Source organism: Engraulis encrasicolus, chromosome 18, assembly GCF_034702125.1.
Source record: "Engraulis encrasicolus isolate BLACKSEA-1 chromosome 18, IST_EnEncr_1.0, whole genome shotgun sequence".
Taxonomy (NCBI): domain Eukaryota; kingdom Metazoa; phylum Chordata; class Actinopteri; order Clupeiformes; family Engraulidae; genus Engraulis; species Engraulis encrasicolus.
Window position 1 is genome coordinate 41,323,352 of NC_085874.1, and position 22,694 is coordinate 41,346,045.

Here is a 22,694-nt window from a genome sequence, read left to right on the forward strand (position 1 = left end):
GAGGTCTATCCTAGGGAGGAGACGATGGGGCTTAGAAGAGACAGTCGGCTGCTAACAATGACGATGGGAGCCAGCTACGAAGAAGCCAGACGGTGGGGCCACCAGACCAGGAGGCCAGGACACAGGAGACAGGAGACAGGAGACCACATCAGTCTATCCATGGGCTGACTCGGGGGGTCAATTCAACAAAGGAAGGCTTCACAGCTGAGGAAAACTAGGATGGATGCAAAGTGAATTAACAAAGCATCAAATAGACTGAGCACATCTACTGTCGAAATGGGGGACCTGTTTTCGATGTGTAGCCGAAGGAAGAAAAGGCATCAAGACAATGCATACATTTCAAAGGACTTCAGAAATCCTTACACATGAAAGCAACCGAAACGCAACACTTTGGAACACAAATGTTCAATCTCGAAAGGAGCTAAGACAGGATTAAAAGTCATTAACACCTTGATGACACAACAAACAACAGCAAGCCAAATTGCATACATCACAGAGAACAATAGACTCTTTGCGACTGAGCCATGGAGGATGGAGCAGTGACAGAAGCAAGAAATCACATGGGCATGACAGTGAATTAAATTGTGTAACTGTGTTTGAACTGTTGAAAGAGCAGGATGAATCAGCTAGGAATGTTATGATGAGAAAGTTGATTAAGTTCTGACACAGAGCTAGACAAAGGTGCCATATCAATCAGAGTTAATGTACAGAATGTCAGATTCTTGCCACTTACACAACTTGATTATTTAGCAATGTAAACATGAATCATATAACAACAGAATAATTCATTAGAGGTCAAATCAAGGCAATAGCTGAGTGGAAACAGTGTGATATTTCATATTCATTGATAGGATGACAAAGTGTGTGCAATGTACTTGTGAAATGATATGATTGGATATTCCTGGTAGTTTGAAGACAGTAAATTGATAAGCAAATAGCGAAGAGACATATAACTAATCAAATATTTAGTGTAACTCAAGACAATGTAGAATGGTCAACAGAATCATGGGTTAATCATAGATACATAAACCATAATGTAATGTGTAACACTGGAACACGGTTAAGGGTTGCAGATGTACTCAGTTAAAATTGTAATGCAGAATGGTTACAAAGTCATGTTAAATCAATTCTTAACTGAACATGCAGGGCTGTCATTTTGAAATGAAGTCATCGTTGGAATTTTCCCTTCACGTCTTGTTTTTCCCTTAAATTGGCAGAATGGGGTTTTTTGCAAGATGTAAGGTTTCGCCACGATTTAAGAATTGAAATTTGAAATTTGAAGATTGAATATTGAAGGCATATAAGATAAAAAATTGTAACCCTTTGTGAGTCTTTTTGAGACTCAAAATGGGGGAATATGTGGTCAGATTTTTAATCTTATATGATTCATATGCAGATTATTATATGTACATGTCTGTGCAGGAATATTGAGATATGTGTATATGACTATATGTGTATATGTCTGTGACTATATATATATATCATTCCAATGTCAGCATTGTGATCTGTATTGAGTGTCAGCTCAGCTGAGGTGTGAGTGACCTAATTAACATCTGTATAGGGCCTAGCAGGCCACGGGGCTGTGTGAGCTCACACAGTATAAAGGCGTTGAGAGGACACAGCAAAATGCGCATCCCAACTAGGTAGATCAGCAAGACTGGTGTATCATTAGGATGTTGCCCTGTTTCCATATTTGCTATGGAGCAGTAATGAATAAAGAATTCTGCAGAAAACTCACCGAACCCAAAGTGCTTGTCTGACAGTAATAGAGAAAATACCCACAACTACATTACATTACACTTAGCTGAATGCTTTTATTCAAAGCACCTTAGTTATTTAAAGCTCAGGGTATTGGTTAGAGTCCCTTGAGCACTGTGGGATTAGGTGCCTTGCTCAAGGGCACTTCAGCCATGTAGGGAGTGGAAGGGTGGGATTTGACCATGCAACACTCTGGTCTGTAGCCCACCTCCTTAACCATTATTAGGCCATGGCTGCCCAATTAGACAGTGATGGACAGCCTACGTAGATTCATAAGCTTCAATCCAGTGCCAGCCCCATATATTTCAAATGACCTGGGGCCTATACTACAAAGCTGGTTCAGGATAAGTTAACGTTAAGTTAAGAGGTAAATCATCTAATAGAAGAGCCTGGAGTCCTCATTTTTTCTAAGAAAGCTCCTGTATTAGACTATTTACCTCTTAATTTAACCTTAACTTATCCTGAATCAGCTTTGTAATAGGCCCCTGGTTTTATCCATTCAAATAATATGGGAATTGGACTGGTAAAACAGGTCAGGTGGAATAGAATATGTGGCTGTGGATGGGAGCTTCTGAATGCAGGTTGCCCATCATTGGGAAATTAGGCTTAATGGTCTGGCCAAGTGCCAAGGCTGCTTACACTCACTGTATGACCTGTGTCAAAACAATACATTTTACATTTCAAAAGAAATTAGTTTACCGCACACACTGATTTGACCTTTTGCTCTTTTATTCGAGCAAAAAGTCAAATAACTGTGCGGTAAACTTCTTTTTTTTTAAAGTATTGAACACCCCTGCGCTTACCAGCACCTAGAAGCAGTGCATGGATATTTGAACTAATACATTTTATACCTTTTTCAGCTTCCAAACCTCTTGTCCTGCTGGTGCTGCATCACACTTTCGACAAGGACTACGTCCTGCCAGACACCCAGCGCTACATGGGAGGGAGAGGGCAGACGGTGAACCTGCTCTTCCACGAGGACCAAGGTTTGCTTTTTTGCCAGGCCAATGCAGAGGCCAAGGACAAGGCTGTAGATCTCATCAGTCGGCATGGATCACCAGACCGTGGCTATTCCATATGGGATGGGGCATCATCTGTCCGCGAAGGATACAGCCTTCATGCCAAGCAAGCTCACAAAAACGTACTGGTCATTGTCCTGGTGTTTCTATTTGTCATTATAGCCATATACGCACTGATTTCCTCTTTCTCTGAGTCTAGCAAGTAAGTTCTCTGGTTGTCATAACGACCCCAAATCTTCAGTGAAAGGATCTGAAAGGGTCTGAATAGAGACGTAGTATACGTCAGTGGGCCTTCTACTTGGGTCTGTGACAGTGTTGTGTTGGTTTTTTTCCTGAATGGGTGTACATTGATTTATGTATGTGTCTGAAAACAAATGTGAAATGTGACATTGAAGCTGGCATCAAGACTGAAGTTTAGTTGCTAAGCTTACTCATGCACCCCAGATAAAGTTGTCATCCACATATAGACTACAAGTGTATACCTGACACGATTTAATCTCCATCCTACCTGGCTTTTGAGATGTGATATTATGCAGAGTATAATAGTCGTCGGTGGGCAGAGAACTTTCTTGATTGTATCTTTAAAGCTGAGGGGATGTGCATGATTTTACCCTTGTTTACGCTTGTTGTAAACAATGTAGGCCTATCAGTTAACAATGACGTAATCATTAATTTATTTTGGATATGATTTTTCTTGTTGTGCTGTTATCAGGAAATCAGTCAGTAGATATGATTACATAACGATGACACTAAATGATGACATTACATCACTCCTTATGTCAGCTTAATTTCCCCCCGGGGATCAATAAAGGTACTCTACTCCACTCTACTAAGAATTATAACCCTGTTGGCTTGAAATGAGAAGCTGGTGCAGGTGAAGGCGTTTTTCCTTTAAAGCAGGCGCAATAAAAGACGAGGCATTGACAAGTGTCATTGGTGGTTGTTCATGTTCCCAAACTGGTTTATTTATTTATTTTTCTGTAATAAAACTCTTCAGAGGGGTGGGGGTGCACAGAGCAGAGGGGTGTACTAAGAATCTGGTTCAGGAGTAAATCAGGTTAAGTTAAGAGGTAAATCATCTAATAGAAGAGCCTGAAAATGAGAACCCCAGGCTCTTCTATTAGATGATTTAACTCTTTTCTTAACCTGGTTTACTCCTGAACCAGCTTCTTAGCTTAGCTTCTGAGCCCCAGAGCGCTACATGGCCAGGCCACAGTGGGCTAGTGTTGGGGGAGGGGGGAAAGGGGCAGGGGCTCTTCTGGTGGACATCAACACACACACCCCAACGGTCACCCAGTGTAGCATTTCATGCTGTGCAACTTATCAGAAATCTCAAATCCAAATTAAATGAGAAAAAGAGGGAAAAAAACAATAACATCAAGAAAACCATAACTAAAGAAAATGTATAGCAGCTAAAAAAATAATGTTTTTTTTTGTTTTGTTTTACAATGTCAGTAAACCATTAGTAATGGCATAGTCATTCTTTTTTTTATTTAAAACTCTTGTTGCTTAGCAGTCACAACAAATTGTACAACAGCTAATTTAACTTGTTTGTTCTTGCGAGCGAGTGGTGGAGGTGACTGCAGCTCTCTTTTATATAAATAAATACATTTTCACATTCTCAAACCTGCTCTTTCTAGCAGTCAGTGCCGCATGCTATCAACGGCAGACCGCCAGGCAGTCTCTCCAAACGGGTCGTTTAGTGACTAGCTTAGATAAATAAACTAGTAAGCAGCATTTATCCCAGCAGAGGACTCTACTCGCTCTTCCAAAATAATGGCCTCAGGTGTTCGCCTAGTTGTTTTGGGTAGGGTGCGCACATCCAAAGTCACTTGTTGCAGGTGCTACGAAAGTGTCAGACAGTTGAAGAAGGTAGGTCTGCACACTGCGGAATAAGCTCCAAAAAAAATAAAGTTTTATCACATATTTAATCAACTTTATTATTTTGGAGCTTATTCCGCAGTGTGCAGACCTACCTTCTTCAACTCTCAGGGGGTCACCTGTCATCAGGCCCACTGACTTGGGGGACAACTGGGTATTTTGTCCCAGGCCCAGGGAGAGAACCTAACCTGTCAGAGGTGCAACAACAACCTCTGCTTTGCCATGCGGCAGCAGTTCATTTTGAAGCAGCGGGGAACATAGAACCCTTTTTTTGAAAAAAGGGCCCCCAAGTTCCCCAGTTGCGGGGAACATAGGACCCGGGGAACATAGGGATGACCCCCTCGTTAGCTACCCGCCCGCTTACTCACTGGCCAAAATGTTTGTGTCACAACACCTCGCGTCACTTCACGCCACTTCACATCATGTCCTCTCTCACACAGCAACTCTGGCACACACACTCACACAAACACACACACGCCAGTTCCAGAGTAGGAGGGGGGGTGATTTACCATTACATCAGGGGTTTACAAGTGTGGAATACTCCCCAGCCCACGCAACCACACAACACAACAGCCCCAATAAATAAGCTGTTAAAACAACTCAACTAAAAAAAACCCAAATACATCAACAAAGTCAACAAACAAACAAACAGAAATCAGTCTCCCCCATTGAACCCAGTCTGTCTCCCCCATTGAACCCAGTCTGTCTCCCCCATTGAACCCAGTCTGTCTCCCCCATTGACCACCAATTCATTCACGTGTCAGTTCAACTCTGCGGACGCATTTCCACACAGTAGCTTTGCAGTGCAGTGACGCAGACAGAAACTGAGGAAGTCAAAGCAAAGTACAAAGCAGAGGGGTCTGTGCCGCGTGTTCATTTGTGTGTGTGTGTGTGTGTGTGCGTGTGTGTGTGTGTGTGTGTGTGTGTGTGTGTGTGTGTGCGTGTGTGTGTGTGTGTGTGTGTGTGTATAAGTGAGTGTGTGTGGTGGGGAATGAAATAGCCAAGAGGCGGTTTGTGAGAGCTGAATTTGACGGCTCTGGGGATACATGACCAGCATTAAGCCTCTGGAGCGAGCAAGACCAGCTCGCAGGCTACACACACACACACACAGAGACCATGCTATACACACACTCTCAGACAAACATGCATGCACATATACATTAATCCGCTGCCAGTTCATAAAGCACGCATGTGCACGCGTGTGTGTGTGTGTTGAATCAAGAGGGAGAGCAACTGTGAGAAGAGGGAACCGGAAATAAAAAGTAACCAGAGCAAATAAAGTGTGAAATCAGACAGGGAAAAAAAAGATGATTACATTTAAAATAAATAAAAATTAAAAAAAAAAACAACAGTTATGTTGCGAGATGGAGAAGAAAGATGGAGCACAAAACAAAACAAAAAGCAAAAAGAGATCTGGAGCAGTGAGGAGAGGAGAGGAGAGGAGAGGGGGATATGGTGAGATGAGGGAGGAGAGGGGCAAGGGGAGGAGAGCATCTGGTGAGAGGAGAGGAGAGGCGAAATGATGGGAGGAGATGGTAAGAGGAGAGCATGGCTGAATCTCAAATGGTGCACTTGTGCACTTTAGTGTTCATGTTTCAGTACACATGCCGTATTAGTTACGCACTGAAACATAGTGCCCGAAGTGCACAAGTGCGCCATTTGAGATCCAGCCCATGTGTAGAGGTTGGGAGGGAGGAGGTGAGGGGAGAGGTGGCCAGAGGATGGAGGAGAGGAGAGGAGAGGAGAGGTTGATGGTAAGGGATGATGTGTGGAGGGGAGGTGAGGTGAGGGCAGGAGTAGTGCTTTAGAATTCATCCTGGTCCGGTCCTCCTGACTGGGACTCCACCTCCTCCTCCTCGGGGGCAGCAAAACCGTCCTGAAAAACACACACAAACAAATGGTCAAAGGCAGGGTTGCCAGATGAGGCTGATGATTTCCAACCCAAAAAATGCTCAACACCCGCATAGAAGCACAAAATCCCGCCCAATTCTATTGATTTCTATGGCAAAAATTGGGCTGGTTTTTCTGCTAAATGCCATTTTTACCCGCACATTGCCATCCTAAGCAGCCCAATTGGGCGGGAAACAGCCCAATCTGGCAACACTGGTCAAACGTCAAACATGAGTGCTGTGATGCACAGTATATAACACACTTTTAGTAGAGAAAGTGCGCTCAACTCCGAAATTCTTTCAAGGTCTTTGGGCGCGAGCAAACAGCAAAGTTCATGTATAGTGAAAAAGCCCCACTCCCGGATCAGTTTCTTGCAGTTTTAATACTGGGTTAGCATGGCAGACAGACAGACGTTTCGGCCTAAGCCTTCTTCAGCATCTTTAACTGCAAGAAACTGATCCGGGAGTGTGGCTTTTTTACTAGACAGTATATAACACACACATTCACACATTTGGGCATGGCCCCTTAGTTCCTGTGAAAGAAACGTTGAATGCTTCAGGATACCAAAACCTCAGTGCGCCAGTGCACAAAGCAAGGTCAATGAAGACATGGATGGGAAGACTGAGTCTGAGGTGAATGAACTTGACTGTCCTGAGCTGAACTCCATAGAGCACCTTTGGGATGAATCCGACTGTTTTCAAGCTGCTGATGCCCGTTCCTGCTGCCGCACCCGTTACGTTCAGAACTGTAGTGCCATCCTCCCACGTTCATATCATATCGGGCTCGGAACTTTTCCGCATGTGAGCATTTCTTACCCAGATGAACCTGTTGACGTCCACGTTGACATTACGGTTCACAGAGAAAAAAACAGATATTTTTCGGTTTGCATCGGGAACCTAGCCTGGTTCTCACCGACAATGCGTGCGTGTAGCTCTGGAGCCCCCTGGTGGAGCGGAGCTAAATGCTAACATGCTCTTCTCGAGTAGAAAATAAACGGAGCATTTATTGCTTAAATATCAATGGCAGCTCGCATTGATGAGTCACAGGACAGATTCTAGACAGATTCTTTAGAGATTAACAGAAAACGTTTTCGGTGGAATTTGTTGGTGGTGAGTTGCGTTAAATGCACCATTTATTCTCTGACTCGAGAAGAGAACGGCAGTGCTACCAGACGGTAGTTTGTGTACACACACACGCACCGTCGGTGAGAACCAGGCTATCAGGAACCAACTTTCCGTTTCCCTAACACTCAGAATTGTGGCATGAACATGCCATGCCAAGCAGTTCATGATTATGTAGGTGCGGGAACGAGCTGACGGCCTTAACGTGCCTTTGGAAGCGGAGACTGAGAGACGGGCCCTCTTATCTCGACAGGGACTCACTAATTCGACGCCCTTTCGGTACTTACCGCTTACGTCATACGACCCTAACCCTAAATCTAAACCTAACCCTAACCTTAACCCTAACCCTAACCCTAACCTTAACCCTAACCCTAACCTTAATCCTAACCCTAAACCTAACCCTAACCTTAAATTGCTTGTTTGAAATGTTTGATTACCATGTGACGTACCACGTAAGCACAGAGAGGGCGTCAAACTAGTGGGCCCCTATCTCGACAAGCATCAGTGTGTGACCTCACCAATGCAGTTTTGGAAGATACCTCTACCTCTGTGGCGTAGAGTATGTCTAGGATCTTGGTGAGGATGGGGTGGTTGTCATTCTCGTGCTCCTGGCAGATCAGCTCGATGTCGCGCAGCTTCCCAAAGTAGAAATCCCGCTCCTTCTCCAGACCATCTACCGTTACCTTCAGATCCATCAGCTGAGGAGGAGGGAGAGAAGAGAGGGAGAGAGAGAGGAATGGGGTGGGAGAGGAGGAGGGAGGGAAGAGGAGAGGAGGAGAGAGGGAGAGATGGGGTGGGAGAGGAGGAGGGAGAGAAGAGGAGAGGAGGAGAGAGGGAGAGATGGGGTGGGAGAGGAGGAGAGAGGGAGAGAGGAGAGGGAGAGATGGGGTGGGAGAGGAGGAGGGAGGGAGAGATGAGGTGGGAGAGGGGGAGAGAGGGAAGAGAAATGGGGTGGGAGAGGACGAGAGAGGGAGAGATGGGGTGGGAGAGGAGGATGAAGAGAGAGAGAGATGGGGTGGGAGGGGAGGAGAGAGGAAGAGATGGGAGAGAGGGAAGAGAGATGGGGAGGGAGAGGAGGAGAGGGAAGAGAAGAGACAGAGAGGGCAGATGACCAATTAAAAGAAGGACGAGGTGGTCGTATGTGTGTGTGCATGTGTGTGTGTATGTGTGTGTGTGTGTGTGTGTGTGCGCATGCGTGTGTGTGTGTGTGTGTGTGTGTGTGTGTGCGCGTGTGCGTGTGTGTGTTTCTACCTGTTGGTTGATCTCCAGTATTTCTGCGTCGCTGCCTCCGTTGCGTGCGTAGTGGGGGTGTGGGTGTGGGTGTCTCCGGGCGGCGGGGGCGGTGGTAGCGGCTCGCTGGGGGGCCATGATCTTGGGCACCGTGGGCGACGTCCGCTGGGGCCCTCCTGACCAATAGGAACACACCATGTGCACAAACGTCACACCACAGCCAATCATGTGACAACATTACATACTACTGTATCTACTGTGCTCACCACTACTGTCAGCCAACTATGAATAGTAGTTATGAATAGTAGTTATGGAGTAGTTATGAAGTAGTTATTAATAGTTATGAAAACTATTTAAGGAACATGCCACGTTTCTTTACATAACAGCCCTCCAAGATCAAAAAACAATGAATGGGAGTCCAAAAAATGGCCTCTCCATTGACACCCCCTCCACCGTTGTTTTTAATCTTGGGCTCCCTCGCAGGGGTGTGGCCTAGGCCCTACTGTACTGTATCATGTTGTCTGAAGCACAAGGGGCTGAGCTTTCTCTCCCTGACCACTAGAGGTCACTAAAGACCAATGTACTATAGCTGCTGATGGGGACACGGCAGCCAGCTTAGTAACAGCTGCACTAACGTTACGCAGTCACCTTCACAGCTATCGCTCATCACGACGGGGGAGGGGGGGCAGAGCGAGAGACAGAGAGAGGTATTCAGAGACAGAGAGAGAGAGAGAGAGAGAGAGACAGACAGAGACACACACACACACATCCACACAGAGGTGGAGACAGAGAGAGAGAGAGGTGAAGACAGAGAGAGAGAGAGAGAGACAGACAGCGACAGACAAAAAAGACAGAGAAGCGCATGCGCACTCACGCACACACACACACACACACACACACACACACACACACACACACACACACACACACACACACACACACACATGTGCAGGTGCAATGGTGGTGGTGGTGGTGGTGGTGCCGTGGGCTGACCTGGCTTGGCGGCGAAGGCCATCTACAGGAACACACACACACACACACACACACACACACACACACACACACACACACACACACACACACACACACACACACACACACACACACACAGACCTGGGTTGGCTGCGAGGGTCATCTCCAGGCCCTGCCGTGCCATCTGGGGGTCATATGCCTTGCCATCGTAGTTGGCGTCGAAGAACTTCTTGAACCACTGCAGGAACTCAAAGTTGTCTTGGAACTTGCTCTTCACCAGCTTCTCCACCGGAATGATCTGGAAACAAACAAACAAACAAATAAACGAATAAACAAACAAAATAAAATAAGGCCTTGATTACAGGTATGAGGATATGTACAAACAAAAACAGATATTTTTCTTCCTGTTTTACATGTAAATACGGTATGTGGATGAAAAAAAGAAACATTGTGACAGTACTGTTTTAGAATACTCTTTTAGGGAGCTAAAATTCTGTTTACATGTTAACAAAGGGCGTTAACAAAAATAAAAATATACATGCAGGGACGGACTATGATTCCATGGGCCCCTGGGCCTGACAACAAGAAAGGGCCCCCTTTATGGGTGTTGCCAGTTAACCGAACGATTCAAAGTTTTAGGTCAGATGTGAGGGTCTACTCTATGTTGTCAGGGGGTGGGGGGCTGTCCCCCGACAAAATGTGTTTACAAATGTGTTTACAAAATACAGTTGTTAAACTTCGACTTTTTTCGCACACCTCAGCTGGCAGGTGCGTCGGAGATGGCACCATGGGTCACTCAGCAACAACTTAAAGAAACTCCCGCACACAGACCATTTCGCTGTTCTTTCTTTAATAAACAACGTTTCGTTACTAGACCTTCATCAGGCAAAAACAGTTGTTAAAAGTGTGATTTTAACATGATTTTTAGAGGCTAGAACTTCAAGGGCTCCTTGACTCTTGGGCCCCTGGGCCTGGGTCCGGTAGGCCCAAGCAGTAGCCTGTCCTTGTATACATGTGTAAACAAGGTCCACCTATGAAAGCAAACAAACAAACAAACAAACGCTACTTCTCATGTCATGTTGTTTGTTTGTTTGTTTTGACTGTTTATCCCTGCAGTTTTTATGTGCAAGAACACAGAAAGAAAAAAAGGCCAAATACTGTACGTTTTGGTATACACAGAGACATTTCTGAGAGAGAAATTATGTTTAAAGGTGCAGCGTGCAATGTTTTTAACAGATTCTTTCCAGAATTCATGTTACCCATTCACAAATGTTCCGTTTTTCGCAAATTCTTAACACCACCATTTCTAAGTATTTTTAACCGCAAAACTAACTGTGCCTTGGTCATACTAGTAATACTGTGTTTAGTAAATATCCATGAACAGATGAAATTTGGCAATAGGCAGCAGCACAGTTTCAATGAGCAGCATAGTTGCAAACCTTCTCTGGCCAGTGGCACCCTCCTACACAGTGAGTGCACCTTTACTGTAATGACGGTGTTCGTTTGTTGGCATGGTGACCGACCAGCCTTTGAAGGTTACCTAAAAACGCCCAGACTTGTCTCTCGACCAGAATAGCATCAGCATGACAAAATACACACACAGCAGCCTCCTCTGTTTTCATAAAGTTGAAAGCATGTGAAAGTATGCCGTCTCTCAACATCTCGATTGTTTACATTCTTATACAGTAGCTGTGTAGCTAAGGTCAAACACATACAGTACACTCCGGTCCTGACGTAGCTTACCGGTACTTTATCAGACTGTGCCTGCTGTGTGCATACACTAAAGCAGAGGTTCACAACCTTTTTTTCCTTGTGCACCCCCTTTTACATTTCAATGCGGTTCACGCACCCCCCCTAAGCGAATGTTGCGCAACAAATGGGCAATCCTCATTTACAATAGACCTGATGTTTTTTTCTGCCATCATTACAGTGGAACTTGTTGCATGACAAGTCTAGGAGTTATAAATTACACTTCAGATGGATCCTCCAGCATACAATTCGCCAAACAATTAAAAACGATGTAATGTTCATTAATTCTGTATAAAAACACACATCTCAGCCATTGCTCTATTCAGCTCCCTGTAGCAGGCCGCGCACCCCCAGGCAGAGCCATCTAATAACAGAGTTACGTCACTCCCATAGACCTTAATGGACCAATCTTTCCACAGCAATGGCGGCTCTCATGGAGCCTCACGGAGCGTTAACATGGAAATCCCCATTGACTTTAGTTCTATTAGAAGTAGTTACTTAGTTCTAGGAGGTGGCCGTAGAACACAGAAAATGTGGTAAAGGTAATGTAATTTGTTTGTACTTAATCTTTGTTTGGTATGTGATGGTTCTGTGTTAGTTTCCAACGAACAGAAGTTTACTGTTAAGAAACATTTTAATCTACGCGAATCTCATCACCAACCGACTTCCTGGTCCCCGGTTTGCGCAACTCTTATTAGACGGCTCTGCCCCCAGGGTTGCACGCACCCCAGTTTGGGAAACCCTGGAATAAAGCATCAAAGACTTTCCTCCAAAAGAGAATTGATATAAGCAGTGCTTGTGTGAGAGCTATGAAGGTTATGGTGAAGACATGTGATGGCACACTCTCCAGACTCCAGACACGGCAATGGGGGCCTTGGAGGAGGTGAAGATGGCAATGGGGACCTTGGAGGAGGTGAAGATGTCAATGGGGACCTTGGAGGAGGTGAAGATGGCAATGGGGACCTTGGAGGAGGTGAAGATGTCAATGGGGACCTTGGAGGAGGTGAAGATGGCAATGGGGACCTTGGAGGAGGTGAAGATGGGAGCTACTGCGTTAAGTTCTACCAGGAAGATTCAAATGACTTCCCCGGCTGTCAATAAACCTGCCATAACCAATCAGACTCTCCCTCTTCAATGGGCATCCCTCACTTCAGCGTCCTGTCAATCACCCAATCAACGCACGCTAGGGGTGTAACAATATCGAACCGAACCGACGTATCGTACCGAAAAGACCTGTACCGAATCGAACAGTGCTGTACCGAGTACCGAAAGGTTAAGCAAAAGACTACTCTGTCCATGTTTTCACATTATGCTGCTACTACATGCAGAGGCTCGCGCAGAACCCTGACAGAGAATTCAAGAAAAAACAGTTGTAGAGGCTTGGTCTTTGTGAAACCTTGAGGAGAAAGTACTATTTCTTACACTGATGAAATCTCCGACCCAAAGTAGCAGGTTGAATGTATTTCATTTTTTTCGTTTGTATTTTGACAATATTTTGGTGAAATTTACAACGTGCTGAGGAAGAAAATGGTTTTCTATTTTGTTCCCATATACTGTACCGAAAATGTACCGAACCGTGACCCTAAAACCGAGGTACGTACCGAACCGTGATTTTTGTGTACCGTTACACCCCTAACGCACGCATCTGGGATTCTCCCTCTACGTCACTAATTAATCCTTTCTTTCAGCCAATAGATCGTCGTCGTGGCTTTTTAAAAATACCCAGTCTCAAACTGTTCTCTGCTCTTTAGCTCAAGCCAACTCAGACGCCACCTCCACCCCTCCTGCCACCGTCACCAGTTGGTTCCCGTCTGAAGGGGGCAGGCTATGCCCACCTCCATCACCGATAGGAGGACATGCGCTCCTACCACAGATTTCAACGGGAAGACGGGAGCAAAGAGGTTGGATAAGAAGAATCGAAACACGGCCACTCAATGCAAAAGCGTGTGCTCAAAATTTGGTCTCCTAAGGGGGCGTTGTCCCTCCTTCTTCTTCTCTTTTCGTGGTGTTTGCTCAAAACGTGCGCTACCGCCATCTACAGCGCTAAGGGGACTCTATTTATTCTCTACCTCAAGACTACGAAGGTATCCTAATCGAAGGTCTATTTAAGGGGCGTTCACCCAACGTAAAGTGGATACCGGAAAAGAACCTGCCTGCTTTATCTCACTCTCATATACGATTCTCTGACGGGAGCCCGCGCCAAAAAGATTCATACATCGCATAACTCATGTCAATCATTGTCAAATGAATGTCAACAACAGTTTCTCTTGCCTCTCGAGTCTTTATGGTAGGGACTGCAGTGTGGTAACAGGAGATCGTGAGGAGGGGGCAGGAGAGAGAGGAGGTTTATGTAGGTTTATGGGGGCATTATAAGCCCAAAGTAATAAAATAAGTGAGGTAGGTCACAGCAGTGGCATGCAAACTTATAGCATGCTATTAAAAAACCCTTCTTTGCATCTGCACTTGCTGCTCTGTATATTTCCTGTGCACTTTGTATCTGCTAATGATGTGGACTATGATTATGTCCTCGTTTGTAAGTCGCTTTGGTTATAAAGCGGCTGCCAAATGCAATGTAATATAATGTAAACCTATAAAGTCTAGGATTGTGTATGGTGCATATTATCTACATAGGTATCATGTTAGAATTATAATTATTCATCAGTATTTTTTTCACACCTAGACATTTCAGGCAACCCCATTTGAATTCCAGGGGACCCCAGACAGGGACCCGACCCCAATATTGAAAACATCGCATTAAACTAAGCTTTGGACATACAGCAAAAAAGTGAAGAAAAAGTAATCTGAAAGGGTTTTAGCTTTTTGTTGTTGTTGTTGCTTTTTTGCAGTACAGTACAGCACCTAAGCCATACCCTGTGGCTAGACCTTGCCCAGTGGGTGGCAGAGCGCTTTGGATGAGTATGTGGATGCTGTGGACAGTAGTGTCTATGTGCATGGGTACAGTGTCTATGTGCATGGCTATGCTGTGGACAGTGACTATGTGCATGGCTATGCTGTGGACAGTGACTATGTGCATGGCTATGCTGTGGACAGTGTCTATGTGCATGGCTATGCTGTGGACAGTGACTATGTGCATGGCTATGCTGTGGACAGTGACTATGTGCATGGCTATGTGTGGACACTATAGTGATTATGTGCATGGGTCATGTGTAGACAGTGTCTATGTGCATGGGTATGTATGGACAGTGTCTATGTGCATGGGTATGCTGTGGACAGACAATGATAATGTGCATGGGAATGTGTGGACAGTGTCTATGTGCATGTATGTGTGTATATGATGTGGAACTTAGGTGGTGGAGACACGCTCACACTATCACCTAATGATTCTCACAGTTTTTAACCGGGTGCTGAATCCCACATAAACCATAACTGAATGAAGGAAGCGAAGGACAGCGCTCTTCAGATTTTTTTTCTTAGTTTATTCGGCCACGAAAGGGTAATGCTGAAGAAGGGCTCTGCCCGAAACGTTCGCAGCCGAATAAACTAGATCAACGTTCTCTCTTGTTCTCAACCTTTCTTTAAAAAATGTGTGGGCTATGTGGGTGTAGCCTGGCGATGCCATCCTATGTACTCCACCCAAAGATTTTGGCTCCGCACATCGTCTGGCAAAAGCCTCCAGCTCGGTTCTCTCAGCGTTTAGCCAATCAGCAAACAGTTGAGAGTGGTGACGCAGAACTCACCCGCGACATCCGTTACTGATTGGTTAAGGTAACTTTATTCACACTTTTGTTTTGTTATTTGTATGCTTTTGAAACACTATATCGTAACAGTCATGCTAATAAAGCACAACACGGTTTTAATTTGAATTCGGAACTCCGTTTAATTTAAATGACAGAGGAAGATCAGACCATCTCCCACCCTCCACGGAGACAGATTCCTCTTGGCTTTTGCCAGACTGATTGACAGAGTCAACAGTCGGCTTTTCACCCAGGCTAATGCGGGTGCTGTCCACAGCAGACAGTGCTCTGTGGATTGGCATGTGTATAAATACAGTATGCTGTGGTGGACAGTGGCTATGTGGATGGGCATGTATACAGTTTATATGCTGTGGACAGTGCTATGTGGATGTGTGGATGGTCATGTTATCATGTATACAGTTTATATGATGTGTTGACACAGTGGCTACAAGGGATGCTGTCCGCAGCAGATATATAACTGAGTTTGGCAGCGTGCCAACGTCAGACTTCATTAAATCCCAAAGCTGGGTCCCATGTGCAGTGCAGTTCGTGAGGCATCTTGTTCTGTGTATGGACGGAGCTGCGTAGGCCTGTCAACATAAAGGCAACCACTGCTACAGCAGACGCTAATGAGCAAAATTGAAGTGAAGTCAAACATGTAGCAAAGAGATGAAGAAGTGAAAGTAAATCTGTAATGTAATGTGATGTAATGTAAATCTGTCCAACAATGGTTAGTTATTAATTTACGTTCTCTCTAAATGTCTACATTATTCACAGTGTTACTGGTCATAGTATCTTAGTAGCGTAGCCCCTGCACGCCGTACCTCCAGAGGCACCCTGTAATAGTCATTAAAAAGTTAACTACCATGGTACTACAATACTATAACACAGGGCCTTTAGTAATGCAATACGACTTGGTCACTGTCAATCTGGTAACGGCAAATTTATAATGCCGTGTCTTAACGGGTTAAAAATGTCAGACATTACAAACACTTTTACATGTCTGAAGGATACGAGAAACCTACGTTTAACAAGACTACCACTCTCATCCACCAGAATGCCAAGAGGAATCCAGATTTTATTTGGATATGACTTACTGTAACTCTAACTATGAAAAATTCCTGTCTGCTTAACGTAAACCAGATTCCAAAGACCGACTACAATCCGTCTCCTTCTTTATCTACTCTGAATCAGCATGTTGTTGTACGGATCCAAATGGATTTGTGTTATTGGAGAACGGAGCCTGATTCTAGTCTGGGAACATACCAGGGATATTTGTGTTGATTTTTTTTGTTGCTGTTCTCGAGTAAGACTAAAAGAGGCTTTAGGAGGCAAATGCAGTATGCCTGGACAGGGCCGTAACTAGACATTTCCAAATACTGAGGTCAAATACTGCGCGCTGTACTGCATACTGTACATTTAGGATGCTTCAAACTCTTCAGTCTAACTTTTGAATTTGTTTTCATTAATCACTGCCATGAGGATGAATGGGGATGGCGTATATAGACTGAATGTATCAATGTTGATCATATATCAGTTTTCATCAATTAGATACATTTTACATTACTGAAAAAAAATTCAGAGGACATGAACTCTGTGTCCTCAATGGTTGTTACGGCAAATGTATGCCTTGACTGGCCTCAGTTACTGGACCTGTGCCTCAGGTTCCCGAAATAGCAACGCTCGCTCGATTACATTTCTTATTTCTCTGTTTCTCAATCACCTCCATCCCTGAACACCAATGTGTCAAATCCTTGGCTGCACTCCCAAAACTGAGGCCCTGAGCGACCTGCTACTACATACATTCCATAGTCTAGTGGTTCCCAAACCTGGGGTGGTGACCCCTAGGGGGCTTGCGGACAAAAGGGACATTGCGTAAAAAGGCAAAATGGAAATCCACAGGTTAACAGCTAACATAGTAATTTGGTTAGAAATAGTATTATCTTGCATGGTTAATAGTGAAACTATTCAGAAGTCCAAGAGGGGGTCCCTGCTGAAAAAGTTTGGGAGCCACTGCCCCAAGTCGTTGTGCCTTCTGCCTTACCGCAGGTACCTATTGCAATACTCCTCTCTGGTGGTCTATATGCAAAGGCGCCGGAATGAGTTTTAGTGGTAGTAGTAGTGGTGCATTTTTTTTCTTTATTCTTTATTTCTTAACAAAGGTCCTGCTGTTGCACTCCCCTCATTCACTCCCATCCATGGGCCCTTCTGTCAGATTCCTGTCTGCGAGACACCTTTAAAAGGGCGAATGGCCAACGCTTGTATAGCCTCTTACTGTAGATGGGGTCACCGGCGGGCCTATTCACTATTTGCTGAAAATGCTCAACTACATTATAAAGTGAAAGTGAAAGCCTAACTGGGGAACTCCAACTCCCATTGTCATTGGGACACAGCACTCCACAGCACACAAGTGTTCACTGCACACTGCACACAACAAAATTGCATTTATGCCTCATCGTGCAAGGGGGCAGCCCCCAAGGGAGCAGTGCGGCGGGACGGTACCATGCTCAGGGTACCTCAGTCATGGAGGAGGATGGGGGAGAGCACTGGTTAATTACTCTCCCCACCAACCTGGCGGGTCGGGAGTCGAACCGGCAACCTTTGGGCTATAAGTCTGACGCCCTAACCGCTTACCCACGACTGCCCATATATATACCTGTATAACATATATAACAAGACTACTATGGCATTACTGAGAGACAATTTTGGTGACAGTGATGTTATAACAGTGGCTGTGTGTAAAGGGAAAATGGTAAATGGACTGCATTTACATAGCGCCTTTTCACTCGCTTTCAAGGCGCTTTACATTGTATGCCTCACATACGTACGTATACCCATTCACTCTCTCATTCACACACCGGTGGCAGTGGCTGCCGCGCAGGGTACCACCCTGCCACCAGGAGCAACTTGGGGTTAAGTACCTTGCTCAAGGACACATTGATGGGTTCAGGCAGAGCAGGGCTCGAACCTGCAACTTCTGGCTGTAGAAATGGCCCCTCTACCACCTGAGCCACCAGCGCCCACAGGCTTAACCCTGTCAGACACAGCCACTCATGATGAATTAGATGCTACCAAAATGGCAATGATCAAGTCATGATGTATTACTAAAGGCCCTGTGCACCGTCATAGTGGTGAAGTACTGGTAGTTACGTGTTTTATGTGACTATTAAAGCCTTCCACTGGTGGAACGCCGTGCGTTGAGGGTTTAAAGAAGCGTCCCTCTCACCTTGTCCACGTTCATGCGCTTGAAGGAGGCCTGCAGCACCTTGAAGTTGTGGATGTACTCGTGCTCCAGACGAGCCTGGAACTTCACCTTCTTCAGCAGGATGCAGCCCGGGAACAACATGTCCATAAACTGGCAATACGCCACGCCTGGAGGAGGAGGAGGAGGAGGAGGAGGGAGGAAGCGGAGGAGGAAGGAAGAGGAGGAGAGGAGGAGGAGGAGGAGGGAGGAGGAGGAGGAAGAGGTAGAAGAGGATGAGGAGGAGGAGGAGGAAGAGGAGAGGGAGAGAAGGAAGAGGAGGAGGGGGAAGAGGAGGAGGAGGAGGGAGAAGAAGAGGAGGAGGAGGAGGAAGAGGAGGAGAAGTAGGAAGAGGAGGAGGAGGAGGAGGAGAGGGAGGAGGAGGAGAGGGAAGAAGAGTAGAGGAGGAGGAGGAGGAAGAGGAGGAGGAGGAGGGAAGAAGAGGAGAGGAGGAGGAGGAGAGGGAGGAGAAGGAGGGAAGAAGAGGAGAGGAGGAGGAGGAGGAGGAAGAGGAGGGAAGAAGAGGAGAGGAGGAGGAGGAGGAGGAGGGAAGAAGAGGAGGAGGAGGGAAGAAGAGGAGAGGAGGAGGAGGAGGAGGAGGAGGAGGAGGGAAGAAGAGGAGAGGAGGAGAAGAAGGAGGAGGAGGAGGGAAGAAGAGGAGGAGGAGGGAAGAAGAGGAGAGGAGGAGGAGGAGGAGGGAAGAAGAGGAGAGGAGGAGGAGGAGGAGGAGGAGGAGGAGGAGGGAAGAAGAGGAAGAAGAGGAGGACAGGGGGCAAGAGGAGGAGGAGGAGGAGGAGGAGGAGGGAAGAAGAGGAGGAGGAGGGAAGAAGAGGAGAGGAGGAGGAGGAGGAGGAGGAGGAGGGAAGAAGAGGAGAGGAGGAGAAGAAGGAGGAGAATGGAAGAAGAGGAGAGGAAGAGGATGAGGAGGAGGAGAGGAAGATGATGATGAAGGGGAAAGTGATGGAGGAGGAGGAAATGGAGAGGGAGGAGGAGGGAAGAGGAGGAGGAGGAGGAGGGAAGAGGGAGGAAGAGGAGGTGGGAGGAGGAGGAGGAGGAGGAAGGGAGAGGAAGGAGAAGAAAAAGAAGATGATGAAGAAGAAGATGACAAAGAATATGATGGAAGAAGCTACTAACTTTGTTGGGTGCAATGCATTTTCCCATCGGCAACTCACTGTCTAGCTACTGTACTACGCTTTCGAGAAACAACTCTGGAATAGAGCATACCGGTATGCTACTACTGCATCCCATTTCTGGACCCACCCAAGTGTTATATATCCAACTACTACTATATCCAACTACTACTATATCCAGCCCCTCTTCACACCCAATGACTCACCAGACTATCTGGTCCCACCCAGTCACTACATTTACCACTACTCTACTGCCATCACTACCGACACTATATCTGCTCTGTCTTCCCACCCAAAGTCTACTGCTAAAGGCCAATTTATACTTATTGGCGCTGACGGTTGCAGAGCCTGTGCCTTCCACCACCACTACTACTACTTACACTGCTGTTACGACTACTATGATTATTTCCAATACTTCTCCACTACACTACTTTCCACTACTACTACTGCTACTACTACTGCAACTGCTGCGGCTACTTTTGCTACTACTACTACTATTACTACTACCAGGGCTCTAAATTAACGCACGCCAACACGCCAAATGCGGGTGAAAATCCATTTTGGCTAGTAGAAAAAATCATCCAATTTGGCCGGTAGACTCTAGCGCGCGCCCGAACGTCAAACAGCTGCCAGCACAGATCTGTGGCTGACTGCCGTCTGATGAACGTAAAACGGCGCCTACATTACCCATAAACATTAGGCCTACCGTCATGATGTAGCCCACACCCATTGGCTGGCCGTTAATCACAATAACGCAGCTTCACATTCATTGGCTGCGTGTTAGATGCCCGCGCTGGAACTACTGTTGATCAAATATTTTCAATGAGCGGACTAGCGCGGATTACTTCGATTTTGTAGGTTTTGGATGGGTGAAAAAGAATGTGGCAGTGGTTAGAGCAAGGTTATGTGTCGGTGAATGCAACTTGCAACTGTAGTGACGCTGAAATGGAGTGGTGGTGGTGGAGCGAAAACGGCATGAGTGGAGGAGCATGACAGCTGTCTGTCAAAACCGTGTAGCCCTGCTGTCAGAAGTCGTCCGATATTTGCGAGGTCCTCGCAACTACCTACGATGGAGTTGTCGTTTCCTAATAATGCCCACGCCATCGGAAAGACCATGCACGAGTTTGACATGGATGAACGAGTAAGTGAAAAAAAAAAAAACGGTAACAAAAAACTAGCGACGCTATGAAAGTAGCAAAGTGAAAGCTGGTGGTCTCCGTGATGTTATTGGATGTCTACTAGTTTAGACATAGCGTAGCCTAATTATTGTCATTCCAAGCGCATGATATTAGAGTGAAGCAAGTATTAATCCTGCAGGAACCTAAAGGTGTGAAGCAGCAGCAGCAGCAGCATAAAGAAACACACAATGCAGACATCATACACATCACACTGAGTTGGCTGTGTGTGTGTGTATGTGTGTGTGTGTGTGTGTGTGTGTGTGTGTGTGTGTGTGTGTGTGTGTGTGTGTGTGTGTGTGTGTGTGTGTGTGTGTGTGTGTGTGTGTGTCCTCCTCTTCTCCTCTCCACCCCTCTCTTCTGTGCATTGTCCATGGCATTTGGCCTACTGTGTGTGAAGTTTAAATAAGTGATACTGTGTGGGGGATATGAGGTATTGTAGTGTTCGGTTGTGTGTGTTTGGCTAGTGTATGTTGAAAGTCTGGTATGTGTGCAACATGTGTGTTGAAGGCATGCTGTTTTTGTGTGAGGTGTAGGCCTATACTGCATGTGAGGTTTGGGTGATGGTGTAATAGGCTAGTGTTTGGCTGTCTGTACAGTATATGGTCCAGCGTAGGTCTGGTATGTGAGAGGCATGTGTGATGCAATTCACTGTTTTCAGAGTAAATTGAATAAAAAATAATGAAAATGCAGGTAATAAAAATAATTACTAAATAATTATAGAATAAACTGAACAGTGAAATATGTTGAGTATAATGTTTATATTGTTTATCTGTGTTGAGGATATAGTTTAATGGAATAATTAAAAGCAACATAATTAACGCATGGTTTATTTTGGTGAGATAAAAAAAATGGCTAGTTGACCTTCCATTTGGCTAGTAAGAAAAAATGTCTACTAGCCAAATTGGCTGGTGGTGGAAAAAGTTAATTTAGAGCCCTGACTACTACTACTACGACTACTAGCCCTACATGCGGTGTGTGTGTGTGTATGTGTGTGTGTGTGTGTCCTGTACCTGTGCATAGCTGCTCTATCTTGGTGTAGGTGAGCTGCAGGGAGTCGTTGACCCAGGCCAGCATGTCATGGCGGCTCAGGTTCTCTATAGTCATAGAGGTGGAATACACGTTCACCGCCATCCCCCAACTGCAGAGGAGGAAGAGGAGGAGGAGGAGGAGGAGGAGGAGGAGAGGAGGGGGAGGAGAAGGAGAGAGGGATAAAAAGGAAAGGGTAGAGAGAAAAACGTCAGCATTAATAATATAGTGTAAACAATATGCACAGTATGATAGAGCTGGAAAGTGACGTCACTTCCCCCGATTTCATGGGACCTCAACAGCGTTTTTAACGGAATGAAAATGATATTTCGATCCCCTTTGAATTGTGCCAAGAGCTCCACATATGTTGTTTCTGATATTTTTGTACGGAACACCAAACGATTTGGAAAGGTGTGTTTCTTCACATTTTTCATGCTGACGGCCTCGGAACAAAATATTGATACTTCTGCATGAACAATCTACTGTATATCTAGCCTCTTAAACAGCATATTTATAGCCCAGCATCACAGGGGGGGCGTGAGACATCTGATTTTGGGTTTCTTTCCCCCAAGGAAATGATTGCCTGTCTCGCCAATAAGCCAACACGTTTTAAGCATCATATACATAATTATAAACATTATATTATTAATTGTCATATGAGAAAGGAACACACATCTGCATTCCACTGCAGTCCCTCTTTGTTTTATCTCAACAGTCACCTTTCCTTTCATTCTGCACAGCGCAGCGATCGTAAAATCAGTCTGCGCGGGTACTGCTGTTGCTTGGAGGGGGGAGGGGGAGACC

The 22,694-nt window shown here is 45.6% G+C and overlaps 1 protein-coding gene across 2 annotated transcripts in view; it reads right to left on the reverse strand.

Moving 5' to 3' along the window:
- Positions 1 to 5,147: 5,147 nt before the first annotated feature.
- Positions 5,148 to 22,694, reverse strand: part of LOC134469409 (microtubule-associated protein RP/EB family member 3-like) — a 42,355-nt gene continuing 24,808 nt past the window's right edge. Inside the window, exons 3-8 of one of the 2 annotated variants that reach the window (XM_063223644.1) lie at positions 21,875 to 22,002; positions 18,542 to 18,687; positions 10,013 to 10,169; positions 8,921 to 9,075; positions 8,215 to 8,367; positions 5,148 to 6,534 (exon numbers count right to left, since the gene is read on the reverse strand). In XM_063223644.1, coding sequence (XP_063079714.1) covers positions 6,463 to 6,534; positions 8,215 to 8,367; positions 8,921 to 9,075; positions 10,013 to 10,169; positions 18,542 to 18,687; positions 21,875 to 21,995 — 804 coding nt within the window. In that variant the 5' untranslated portion in view covers positions 21,996 to 22,002 and the 3' untranslated portion in view covers positions 5,148 to 6,462. Of the gene's footprint in view, positions 6,535 to 8,187; positions 8,368 to 8,920; positions 9,076 to 10,012; positions 10,170 to 18,541; positions 18,688 to 21,874; positions 22,003 to 22,694 lie in introns of both variants that reach the window. The other variant, XM_063223642.1, reaches the window with a different exon arrangement.